Below are 12,277 nucleotides of genomic sequence, written 5' to 3' on the forward strand. Positions count from 1 at the left end.
GGCGGTAACGGGGGGAACTGACTGCCGAGAGCCGAGGGCGCCAGGCTGCTCTTGCATGACGCCCGGCTCAGCGTCCCCTAGTGTTCCCCTGCGGCGCGCGGGGACTGGGAGGGTACCAAGGGGAGGCAGGAAGGGCGAGGTGTGGAGGGAGAGGGGTCGGGTCTCAGTGCATGTCCTCTTGTTCAGTGTGGTGTGTGTGTGTGTGTGTGTGTGTGTGTGTGTGTGTGTGTGTGTGTGTGTGTGTGTGTGTGTGTGTGGTGTGGAGGGAGAGGGGTCGGGTCTCAGTGCGTGTCCTCTTGTTCAGTGTGTGGTGTGTGTGTGTGTGTGTGTGTGTGTTTTGGTTTCTGTGGAGTTTCTCTAATCAGGGTCCTCTTATATTACTGTCCCCCACTACTGCAAGGGGAAGCTGTTTCCTGTCACCTTTTTGCCCTTTAGCGCTTACATCAGCTGTGGGGAATTGTTTCTGGTGGCACCCTACTGTCTCAGGAGGCTGTCCTTACCCAAATTTTAGAGATGAACAGAATAAGTCATTGCAAAGCAGGAGTTTATGCTGATGATCATAGAAGACTTAGGTAGCCTGAAACAGTAAGCAAATGGTATGTGTTTGTGGGTACAGAAGCAGACTTATGAAGTCAGGGACCAAAGGAATGGAATAAAAGGTAAATATCAGCCATGCATGCAGCTCTTTAATTGTTTATGCTTGTCCCAAGCTTCCTCACAGCCCACAGATATTCTATTTCCTGAGGTTCCAGGTGGTGAAGGGAAATGGTTCCTGTGATACGCCCTACAGTCTGACTCATAGGCCTTTCAAAAACAGCCTCATATGAGGGGATATTTATGTCACCAAGTCCTAATTTCCTATTACAAGCTAAATTGCCCAGCACCTGGCATTCCGAAGGGCAAGAAGACTTCTTTCTTGCCTGGGGTTGATATGAGAATTAAATGAGTTAATTATTTGTCAGAAAAAAAATCCAAAAACCAAAAAAGTAGAACATAGAACAGTGCCTGGTGCACAGTAAGTGCAGTAAAGTATCTGTTAATTCAACTCAATCAAGTGCCCATAGCATTTCATCCTCCAAGACTCAACACCAATAAAAGAAGTTTTTGTTATTATTGTTATTTTAGAGATGGTGTCCTGCTCTGTCTCCCAAGCTGGAGTGCAGCGATGTGATCATAGCTCATTGTAACTTCGAATTCCTAGGCTCAAGTGATCCTCCTGCCTCAGCCTCCTGAGTAGCTAGGACTACAGGCATGCATCACCACATCAGGCTAATTTTTTTTTTTTTTTAGAGAGAGAGGGTCTTGCTATGTTGCCCAGGATGGTCTCAAACTCTTGGCCTCAAGTGATACTCCTGGCTCAGCCTGCCAAAAGAGAAATTATTAAACTTCTAGGAAAACATTCTGCAGTTGAGGGCAAAGTCAGATTTGTTATCTCTGTCCAACCTGAGCAATAAATGTTGTATAAGAATCATCTGGAACTCCTCACAGTGCTTTTCCTCTGATGCTGGCCACCTAAAGAGCTTTCCCAGAGATGCAGAACCAAGAAGTAGAAAGAACGTTGTCCTGGGAGTTAGGACAAGATGGGGATTCTAGCCATATCCCTGCGCCCAACCACTTTACCACCTGTGTTAACATCTTTGCACTTCGTTTTCTAAATCTATAAAATGATTCTTTCACATCTGAAAACCCTATTGTTTTGTGTTAGGCAACCCAGTGTCTGTGCTTAGCTTGTGGTTCTTGGTTTCTTTCCTAGCTTTCTTTCTTTGATAGCTTTTGTTGTTTGTTTGTTTGTTTGTTTGTTTTATTTAAGCTTTATAGGACTTGTATTGTTTTTCTTTCTTCATGTTTCCTCTACTTTCCTTTCTTCAGTTTGCTTAGCATTGCTGAATTCCCCTGTTATTCATTCCCATGCTTTTATTTTCCTAGAGTTTTCTTGTCTCCTATATTCAGAGTGAAGTCTTGAGCAGTCAGGACATTCTGTGTTAGAAATGCACACTGACGTGACATGGGGGAGCAGGCGGCAAGGGGAACAGTACATGCAACACTCAAAATAATAACGTGGGAAGGAAAGACCTAAAAATAAGGGAAGGAGGTGTGAATTATATAACTGATTGCACAGCTCTTGACGGGCAAGCTGAGAAAAGTACATGACTAGGAGGTAAACATGGCAGGAATATAAATTCAGATTGGAATTATTTACATGCCCTGCAGAATTTGAATGAGATGAAAGGTGACACATAAGTAAGATGAAAGTTACAAATTGTGACATTGGTTCAAAAGCTTATAATATATAAATTGACCTTGTACTAGAACAAGAAGAAAAGGTACTGTGAAACCAATGTTAACAAAAGTGAATCTGTCAAGTTACTCTTACTGATAAATCATAGGTTTTTTTTTTTCTTTTTGAAAATTAAGTAAATTTATTTTACTTCTTGATGTTAAAAATAATACTAGTGAGTTTTTGAGTGTTTTCTTTTTTTGAGACAGGCTCTCATTCTGTTGCCCAGGCCAGAGTATGGTGGCATCATCATAGCTCAGTGTAACCTCAAACTTGAGGCCCAAATGATCTCCTGACTCAGTCTCCTGAGTAGCTGGGATTATAGGCATGCACCACCAGTCCTGACTAATTTTCTATTTTTTTGTAGAGACAAGATCTCTCTATATTGCTCAGGTTGGTCTTGAACTCCTGGCATCAAGCTATCCTCCTGCCTCAGCTTCCCAAAGTGCTAGGATTATGGGTGTGAGCCACCACACCCAGCCGAGTATTTTTTAATGAAATGAAAATATTAAATGTACTTCTTTGATAGTCAACTCAAAACATCACTAAAATTTTATACCGTTTATTTTCAGGATTCAGGGTTAAGATTTCACTATGTTGCTGCTGGAGAAAGAGGCAAACCACTTATGCTGCTGCTTCACGGATTTCCAGAATTCTGGTAAACTTACCAACTAACTTATTTTTGCATTAAAATTGGTTTATTGTCTTAGTTTGTTTTGTGCTACTATGACAGAATACCACATTCTGATTAATTTATAATGAACAGAAATTTATTTTCTCACAGTACTGGAGGCCTGGAAGTCTAAGATCAAGGTGCCAGCATCTGGTGAGGGCCTTCTTGCTGCATCATCATATGGCAGAAGGAGGAAGGGCAAAGAGGCAAAAGGGGGCCACACTTGCCCTTTCATACTAGCATTAATTCCACCAGTGAGGGCAGAGCCCTCATGGCCTAATCACCTCTTAAAGGTTCTACCTCTTAATATTGTTAAAATAGCAATTAAATTTCAATGTGAGTTTTGGACAGGACATTCAAACCACAGCAATTATCATAATATCATTTTCTTGTAATGACTTTTGACAGACTCTACTCTATGATCATTTGCCTGGGGTTATTATTCCTGAATGTTGCTGAATCATAGCAATGATTATCCTCCTAGTCTAAAGAAACCTAAGTGCTACCATCCTAAATGTACATTATTTTGAGGATTAAAAGAAGCATCTTTTAATGTTTCAAATCTATGAAATAATTTCAAAACAATTTTATAGAGTAATCTACTATAGACAAATTACAGCAGTAGGTAGGGAAAGGAGATTTTAAATAAATCAAAGGCTTGGAGTGCTTGTTATCCAGGAAGCTTCTGGTGAGGTGTGGGGTGAGGAGAAGGCAAAGTAAAGAAGACTCATGGAACCTGAAAATGAACTATTTCCTATGCACATAACAATAGGTTTATATGAATGCAGGATAAATTAAGGAACCAAGTATTTCATAATAGGAAGAAAAGCTAAAGCCAAAAATACAGTTTTTAATTATGTCTTAGTTCACTTGTGTTGCCATAACAAAATACCTAGGCTGGGCACAGTGGCTCACACCTATAATTCCAGCACTTTGGGAGGGTGAGGCAGGAGGATTGCTTGAGGCCAAGAGTTTGAGACCAGCCTGGGCAACATAGCAAAAACCTGTCTCTAGTAAAAAATAAAAAATAAAATACCTGAGACTGAATAATTTATAAAGAATAGAAATTTATTTCTCACAGTTCTGGAGGCTGGGAAGTCCAAGGTCAAGACACCAGCAGGTTTGGTGTCTGCTGAGAACCAGGTCTCTGCTTCCAAGATGGCACCTTGTTGGTGTGTCCTTAGGGCTGCAGTCCCCAACCCCTGGGATGCAGCCTGGTACCAGTCAGTGGCCTGTTAGGAAACTGGCTGCAAATCATCCCCCAAGCTCTGCACTACCCTCTGCCCACCCATGACACCCCACCCCACCCCCATCCTGGTCCATGATAAAACTGTCTTCCATGAAACTGGTCCCCGGCACCAAAAAAGGTTGGGGACTGCTGCTCTAGAGGGCACAAACGCTGTGTCCTCACATAGTGGAAGGACAGAAGGACAAAAGGGGGCCTAGCTAGTTCCTTCCAGTCCTTTAATAAGGTTGTTAATTCCATTCATGGAGGGCTCTGCTGTCATGGCATAATAACCCTCTAAAGAACCCATCTTTTAACACTGTCACATTGGTGATTAAATTTCAACATATGAATTTTGGGTGACACATTCAGACCATAGCAATTACCTAGGGGAAAAAATTTTATTCTCTATTGACCCCACAGGGCCAAATAAGTATAGATGAAAGCAACACTTAAACCCTTTTTTAAAAAAGTGAACATTTTAAAAAGAGGTGCTATATATCATAGTGGTAAAAAGAAAAACAGTTTTTGATAGCACAGGGCTGTGATCTCGAGATGGTTCATGAATTAAATAAGTCAAGAAATGAATTTTTAAAAAACCAATTCTCTGAGTTAATGCAAAGATAGAATATTTGGTATCTTTTGAAAGGTCTAGGACAACATTCTATCCTGTCCAGAAATTTCTTACTTACTATCGTATTCTAGGAATACCTAGAATTCCACAAGTATAGGTTTTTCACCTCCCTTAGACTTTTAAAGATTTTATGTTACCCAAAGTCCTGATTTAAAAGGCATCTGAAAGGAATATTACCTTAAGACGCTTTAGTTAATACTTTGTCAGTGGAAGGGACTTTATGAATAAATGCATTGAGGATGTTATTATATGAGGAAGTATCAGGCATTGAAGAAAGGAAAGGAGGATGGCAGAGACCCATCTGCCTCATAATTTTTCCAGAGCAAGAGGTCTATGGGTGCCTCTTCCAAGGAAGATTTTCCCCTCATGAAGATTTTTCCCCTCTCTGGATTTACCTGCATAAATAAACATAAGTCATTTTTATGTTATACTTTTATCTGTTCTTGTATCTGAAGACAACTTAATGAGGTGGTAGAGAAACTGCCCAGTGTAATTCAGCCATATGCATGTGGACTTACCTCATGGAACACATGGCACGATTGGCTCACAGTGTTACTCTGAAGCATTAGTCAAATCTGCCTCAAGTAGCATGGGCAGTAAATTCTGGCTCAGCCACTTATTTGCTGCAAGACTCTGCAAAATCATCTATTTAATATAATAATCTTGCAGAGTTGTTGTGAGGACAGAGAGTCAAAACAGGTGACTCTCAGTCCCAGTGAATACTCGATAAATGCTCATTTTCTTCCTTCATTCCCATTCACTCAGTGTGGAGATCCGTGTGTCAGATAATAACTTCCTGTTTCTGGTGATGATAATGATGACAGTTAACATTTTCTGATGATGGTTAACATTTACTATGTGCCAGGTACTCTTGTAAGTGTTTTACATACATCATTTCTTTTAAGCCTCATTGCTACCCATCTGAAGTTCATAATGCCAGAAAGTAAGGTGCCCCTCATTCTTGAAACGCAGAACTGACCTCTGCTGCTTGTCCTCAGTCTATGAGAATGATAATGATCTGATAACACGCATGGAGTTTTACCCTTCAAATTTCATACCTCACACAGACATTCAAGAGGATGTTAAATGTCAGCCAGCAATATAAAAATACCTTACTCTAACATTTTAAATGATCATTCTAAATAAAATTCATGATCCGCATGGGGGGGGAGTGATATTTAACTTTATAGAAAGAAAGTTTGAGCGGGTTTTTTTTGTTTGTTTTTTAGAGACAGATCTCACTGGAGTGCAGTGGCCCAATTATAGCTCACTGTAACCTTGAAATCTTAGGCTCAAGTGATCCTCTTGCCTCAGCCCCCCAACTAGGTAGGACTACAGGCATGCGCCACCACACCTGGCTAATTAAAACAAATTTTCTTCTTTTATAGAGACAGGGTCTTGCTATGTTGCCCAGGCTAGGCTTGAACTCCTGGCCTCAAGTGATCCTCCTGCCTTGGCCTCCCAAGGTGCTGGGATTACAGGTATGAGCCAAGGTGCCCAACCCAGAAAGAAAAGATTTAAAGGCTATTCTCTTTCTCCTTCTCACACCAACCCTAATACTTGTCCATGCTCTTATTCCTCCTGGAACTTCACCTCTTTACATATGGAACAATCCACGTGAAGATAGAAATGAACCTATAACCACTTTAACCACTTGAAAATTGTTTCCAGGAATCTCAGAGAATGGCACTGGTACCTATTTAACACAGGGCAGTAGATGTTCTCTATTGTATTTTAAGAAATGATACATTTGTGTGTGTTTTCCACAGCCTTATCCCATTATTTATTCCTGAGAGCCCTTTTGCAAAATGGAAATGCTTGGTTCTTGTACAAGTCCTAGAATCTTCAGTGGATGGGACAGCCTGGGAGGGGTCCAGCACTGGTCCCTGGATATCAGCTCCATTTGCTCCTGCAAAGTCAAGTCTTGGATGTGTCCAAGGGAGCTGGTCATTATGAGAAATGGTTTCGTTTTTGAAAAGCTCCCCGACATACTTTCACTCTGAAGAGCCACAGATTAGGAAATATATATGCAGATCGTACACAGGAAGGAGTCCCTTCCGTTCACAAATCCATCATTTGTTACTCCCACCCGCAAGAGCCTTGCTATAATTTAAAACAACAATAACAACAAACCGGGATAACTCAGTTACTCACATACAACGTATCAAATTCACTGAACTTTGCTGAGCATTAATCTGAAAGCTACCTAGTTGTTCAGGGAGAGTCCTAACACAACTACATGAAGATTGTTGGTAATCAAGTACCTCGATTTGAGTATGTCATATTGTAAACTAAGACCTCTTTGCTGATGATCACTTTTCTTTCCTTCCAATCAAATCCCCACTGATAACCCATTATGCGGTCTAGTCAATTCCATTTAGGTGCTAATGGAAAAAGTCAATCCAAATCTTAGAATTTAGGACAAAGCTCTAAAATTTAAGTTTTAGGACAAAATTATTTTTTCATTTTAAGGGCCCCAAAAACTTTATGCTTGAAATTTCCAACCAATTTCAATTTATATTATAAATGTAAATGTTATTTCTCTATCAATTAAATTTTCCCTAAATACACATGAAATTATAAACTTGATTGTATGTCAAGTAGGTCAGCAATATTTGAAACAGTGAAAACAAAAAAAAAAGTCATAAATTGATAATGTGTGTAAAAGTGCTTTTTAAGCAGAAAACCACGATACAAATGCATTATCTGCATTCATCATCATGGCCTAAGAATAGCTATTGAGAAATGGTAATACTTAATGTGTACTGTTAGATGTTACACAGAAACAGTAAAATCCTGGGTCTTCTTCCTTAAAATCTAAAGGAAACCCCAAACAAGATACATATCTATGGGACCTTTAGCTAAATTAGCCCAAATAAAGCTGTTTGCTGAAGGATGATTTTTCTCCCACTTTCTCCACCTCAATTTGCATCTCTTTTAAAAATATTTTGGGCTGAGGCAGGCAACTTCTTTGAGTCGTCTTCATCACCAGCTGTATGAAATGCATGCGTCATCACTCCAGTGCTGAGGCAAATGAGGGCCTGCATGCGTGCAGCGCTGTGGCCTTTCTCTGAGGGAAGAGGAAAAGGATATTCTATATCTGAAAGTGGCTCGCCTGGTAAAACTCTCCATAGGTTAAGAGTAATAATTGAGAAAGAGGTTGGTTTTTTTCCCCAAGCATCCTCTGCTTTTACCAAAAGCTACCAGAAAAAAAGACAATGTGAATGTAAACAGTTTTGTTTATTTATGATATAAATAAACAGGGATTACAGCTTTTGTAATATGTTTCATTCCTATATCAAGGGGGTTGTTTTGTTTTATTCAATAAATGACATGCCCATCAGTCTATCACTGGGGTTATTTTTTTTTCCAGTTTAGGGCTAAAGTATAAATCAAATGTGTTTTATTTATGAAACCCGGGAAGATGATATTTAAAAATTATTCTTTTGTAACTTATTAAAATATGCAGTTGCCCTATTTCTTAGAATTATTTAGGATATTGTTTGGTTCCACTCATTGTTAACAACAGTAGTTGAATTTATTTTTAAGGCAAATTAAATTTTTCATAATATAATGACATATGAAGGTATCATGTTTGCATAATCTCTAATGCAATTTTAAATGTAAAAATGTTGTAGGATTGTGCACCTTATTTTGAGTAAAATTTCTACCCTGAAATCTCTAATTAAATGAATTTTAAATGAAGACAGATACTTAATACATTAAAACAATGCATAGTTTAATAGAAATTGAATATAAATTCCCCAGTGTAAATTTGGGACCTCTAGCTGTCATCATCTCAAGGTTTGAACTGGGACAGAAGTCTTATTATTGAACAACTGGTGCTTCTTACACTCTCATTATTCAGTGTTTTCATTGGTTTGTTGTTTCACTTATTCAATAAATCTTTATTAAGTACCTACGTGGGCTAGATATTCTACCAGAAAGTTCAGGAAACTCACAATTGAGTGGAAGAGCCAGATTCAACAGATCATCATAGAACATGTGCCTGGTGTACCAAAGAATGTAGGTACAATTCTGAAAATACAGAAGGGGTCCCCAACCCGGGCTGTGAGAAAGGAAGCCTGGGGAGTCTCCTGAAAGAGGAGTTAATGTGAGGAGGAGTTAATGAGGGGTGAGAGTCAGGGATTGTGGGGCCATAGGGGAATGCTGGGGAGTGATGGTATTTCAGACAAAGGAAACCACACGAGCAAAGTCATAAAAGCAAAAAACGACAGTGACCTAGTGCTGCAGAGGCAGCATAATATGGACTCTGAGGCCAGAATGCCTGAATCTGAATCCTGGCTCTGCTGTTTGCTACGCTGTGACCTCTGGCACATCTGTTAACCCTCTGTGCCTCTGTTTCTTCATCTGTAAAGTGGGGATAACAATAATACCTACTTCATAGTATTGTTTTGAGGATCAACATTATCATACAAGAAGCATTTAGGATTGTGCCTGGCATGTAGTGAGATGAAATAGATGTTCGTTCTTTTTATTATAGAGCAAATGACAGAGAGCATAAAGTCATCAGGCTGGAAGACTGGGCAACAGTCAAATCTTGCAGGTCTTGTCTGCCAGGATAATGAGCTTGGGTTTCATGTTATTTATAATAGGGAATCACGAAAAGATTGTACACAGGGAAATGTGAGAATGTGACATGAGAGAATTTGTGTTTTTGCTACATCACTCTGATTTTGTAGAAGATAGAGCTGAAGGAATGAAATGGACATAGTTAGACCAGTCAATAGGCCACTCTATTAATGGGGGCCTGAATTAAGGTGACAATAGCAGGATAGACGGGGAACGTTTAAATAAATATTTAAGAGGTTAATTCTGTAGAACTTTATTGATTGAGTATGAGGAATTATAAAGAGGGAAGAGTTGAGCTTCAGTTATAAAGACGTTTAAAAATCACTTCAAAATTTAAATAAGGCTACTTGAGAAGGTAATAAAGTCATATGTGTTGATAAACGAGTATCTTTAAGGAAACAAACTACTTTTGTTTGTCACAACCCAGAGACAAGATTAACAAGATTACTATGACCTAACTAAAAAAGCTATTTATTAACATTTTCAAATCTGTCTTTTTTTAAGAGATAGAATTTTGCTCTGTACTCCTACCTTGCAGGAGTACAGTGGTGTGATCAAAGCTCACTGCAGCCTCAAACTTCTGGGCTCAAGGAAAACGATCCTTCTGCCTCAGCCTCCTGTATAGCTGGGACTATAGGCATGTGCCACCACACCTGGCTAATTTTTTTTTTTTTTCTGTGGATAGGGGTCTCGATATATTGCCCAGGCTGGTCTCCTGGGTTCAGGTGATCCTCCTGCCTCAGCCTCCCAAAGTGCAAGGATTATAGGCATCAACCACCACACCTGGCCTTCAAATACATCTTAATTGGCAATGCTTTTGCATATTTTCATAAATCATAGATATTCCATAATAGTAACGAATTAGGAATTCTGTATCCATCTATAATTCTGAATATGTGTCTGACCCTTCCTGATCTGTTGCTATAAGGTGGTTGGTGTGTTACCTTGATGGTATTGCTTTATGTCACTTCACATTGCAGTTCCCCTCTCACTATTGGTATGTAATCGTACATCGCTGTGCTTGCTTGCCTATTGTACTCCAAAAGTATTTTTAGACAATGATCTCCCATTTGGCTCATGTCAGATAATTTTACACTGTGTTTCTGTGAACAGATGTGCATGCAGATGCTTTTTTAAAATGCTTATTTTGAGTCCCATAACATAGTGAGTCACTTTGAAAAATCCATGTCTTTTTTCTGTTAGTTATCCAAAATGATTTTGCTTATTTAAAGAAGAGAATCTCATGGATCTCTGTATTTCAGCTAATTCTGCAGTTCCATGATCAAACACAGGGGGAATGCGTGGCCCAGCAGAGGCCTCCAGAACTTGGCTGCAGCACAATGGCCATTCTGTTATAATTGGTCAGTGCTGGTGACATTTTGGTGGTTAAGTGTTTTTAATATCACTCTTGCTTGTATTCATGGTTCAGGACCTTCTACACAGAAGAATTCTGCTTTAGCAAGCAGAGCTTTGTCTTAAATGGTTGTTTTACATTAGATTCTTTCAGTGATAATCTTAGCTATTTTTAATCTTCAGACTTTTTAATCCATAACTGAGCTATTATTATTGCTAAAAATACTGAGAGCCCTATTAGACAGTGGAGTAAGGTGAGTAAAATCTACTTTTGGGGAAAAGAAATTTTAGTTTAGTAAATTTTTTTAACCAGAGAATCAAATTGTTCTTCAATAGAGATGCATCCCTCTCACTTTTTAAAAAACTTTATAATCTATTTATTGTCTTGAAATTCAGGCTGTAAAATAACTAACTGTTCATGGAACAGACTCCCTGATGGGTATAAGCATCATTTAAGGAAAGCTTAGAAAACTGACTTATTAAGACATATACAAATCATCGATATTAGTATCTGATATTTTGTAGTTTCTGTAAATACTGGCCCTTTGTTACCCCCCACTGGAGCTGTTGAAAAGATAAAATAATTATAATAGAATGTCAGTGTTTCCTTCTCAGATAGGTCTCTTTTTCCTACTGACTCACAGCTATATATCCTCGCTCAAAATAAGAAATTTCTTAGAGTTTTCCAGGTAGAAACTCTGTAATGTTATTCTTTGTTTTAGTTAATATGGTATTTTTAACGTTTCTTTTTCCTGCAGGTATTCTTGGCGGCACCAACTGAGGGAATTTAAAAGTGAATATCGAGTTGTGGCGCTGGATTTGAGAGGCTATGGAGAAACAGATGCTCCCATTCATCGAGAAAATTATAAATTAGACTGTCTAATTACAGATATAAAGGATATTTTAGATTCATTAGGTAGGTTAGTTAACAAAACAGTATTAATTCTTTTTAAGGGACTAACATTTAACAAACTGAATTGATGACTTTTCTTTTCTTTTTTTTTTTTTTTTTGCATGAATTTTCTATCTATCCCAACTGTTATCTGGATTCTGTCACCATGGTTTCGAGTATACAGAATGAACTATTTATAAAGAAGATCTATCTATCTATCTATCTATCTATCTATCTATCTATCTATCTATCTATCTATCTATCTATCTATCTATCTATCTAAGGCAGGGTTCCACTCTGTCTACCAGGCTGGAGTATAGTGGCTTGATGGTAGCTCACTGTAGCCTGGGACTCTTGGGCTCAATGGATCCTCCCACTTTGACGTCCCAGAGCGCTGTTAGCACAGGGGTGAGCCACCATACCCAGTCTATACAATTTTAATATAATGCATCCAGAGTATCTATTCAGTCTACCAGCCAAGAATGATCTTCAAGATTTGTTTTTAAAAATAGACATAATGTGTGCTTTTATTATTTTCAGAACTAATTACTGAAAATGTGATTCTTGAACTCAGAAGATTTATTTCTTCAGAACCTACACCTCAATGTTCATTTTAAAATGTTATAAGA

At 38.7% G+C, this 12,277-nt stretch overlaps 1 protein-coding gene across 1 annotated transcript in view; it reads left to right on the forward strand.

The window, feature by feature from the left end:
* The window catches only part of EPHX4 (epoxide hydrolase 4), a 36,330-nt gene that overhangs the window by 350 nt on the left and 23,703 nt on the right, over positions 1-12,277 (forward strand). Inside the window, exons 2-3 of the mRNA XM_012790897.3 lie at positions 2,851-2,936; positions 11,515-11,672. Coding sequence (XP_012646351.1) covers positions 2,851-2,936; positions 11,515-11,672 — 244 coding nt within the window. The remainder of the gene's footprint in view (positions 1-2,850; positions 2,937-11,514; positions 11,673-12,277) is intronic.

Source organism: Microcebus murinus, chromosome 2, assembly GCF_040939455.1.
Source record: "Microcebus murinus isolate Inina chromosome 2, M.murinus_Inina_mat1.0, whole genome shotgun sequence".
Lineage (NCBI taxonomy): Eukaryota > Metazoa > Chordata > Mammalia > Primates > Cheirogaleidae > Microcebus > Microcebus murinus.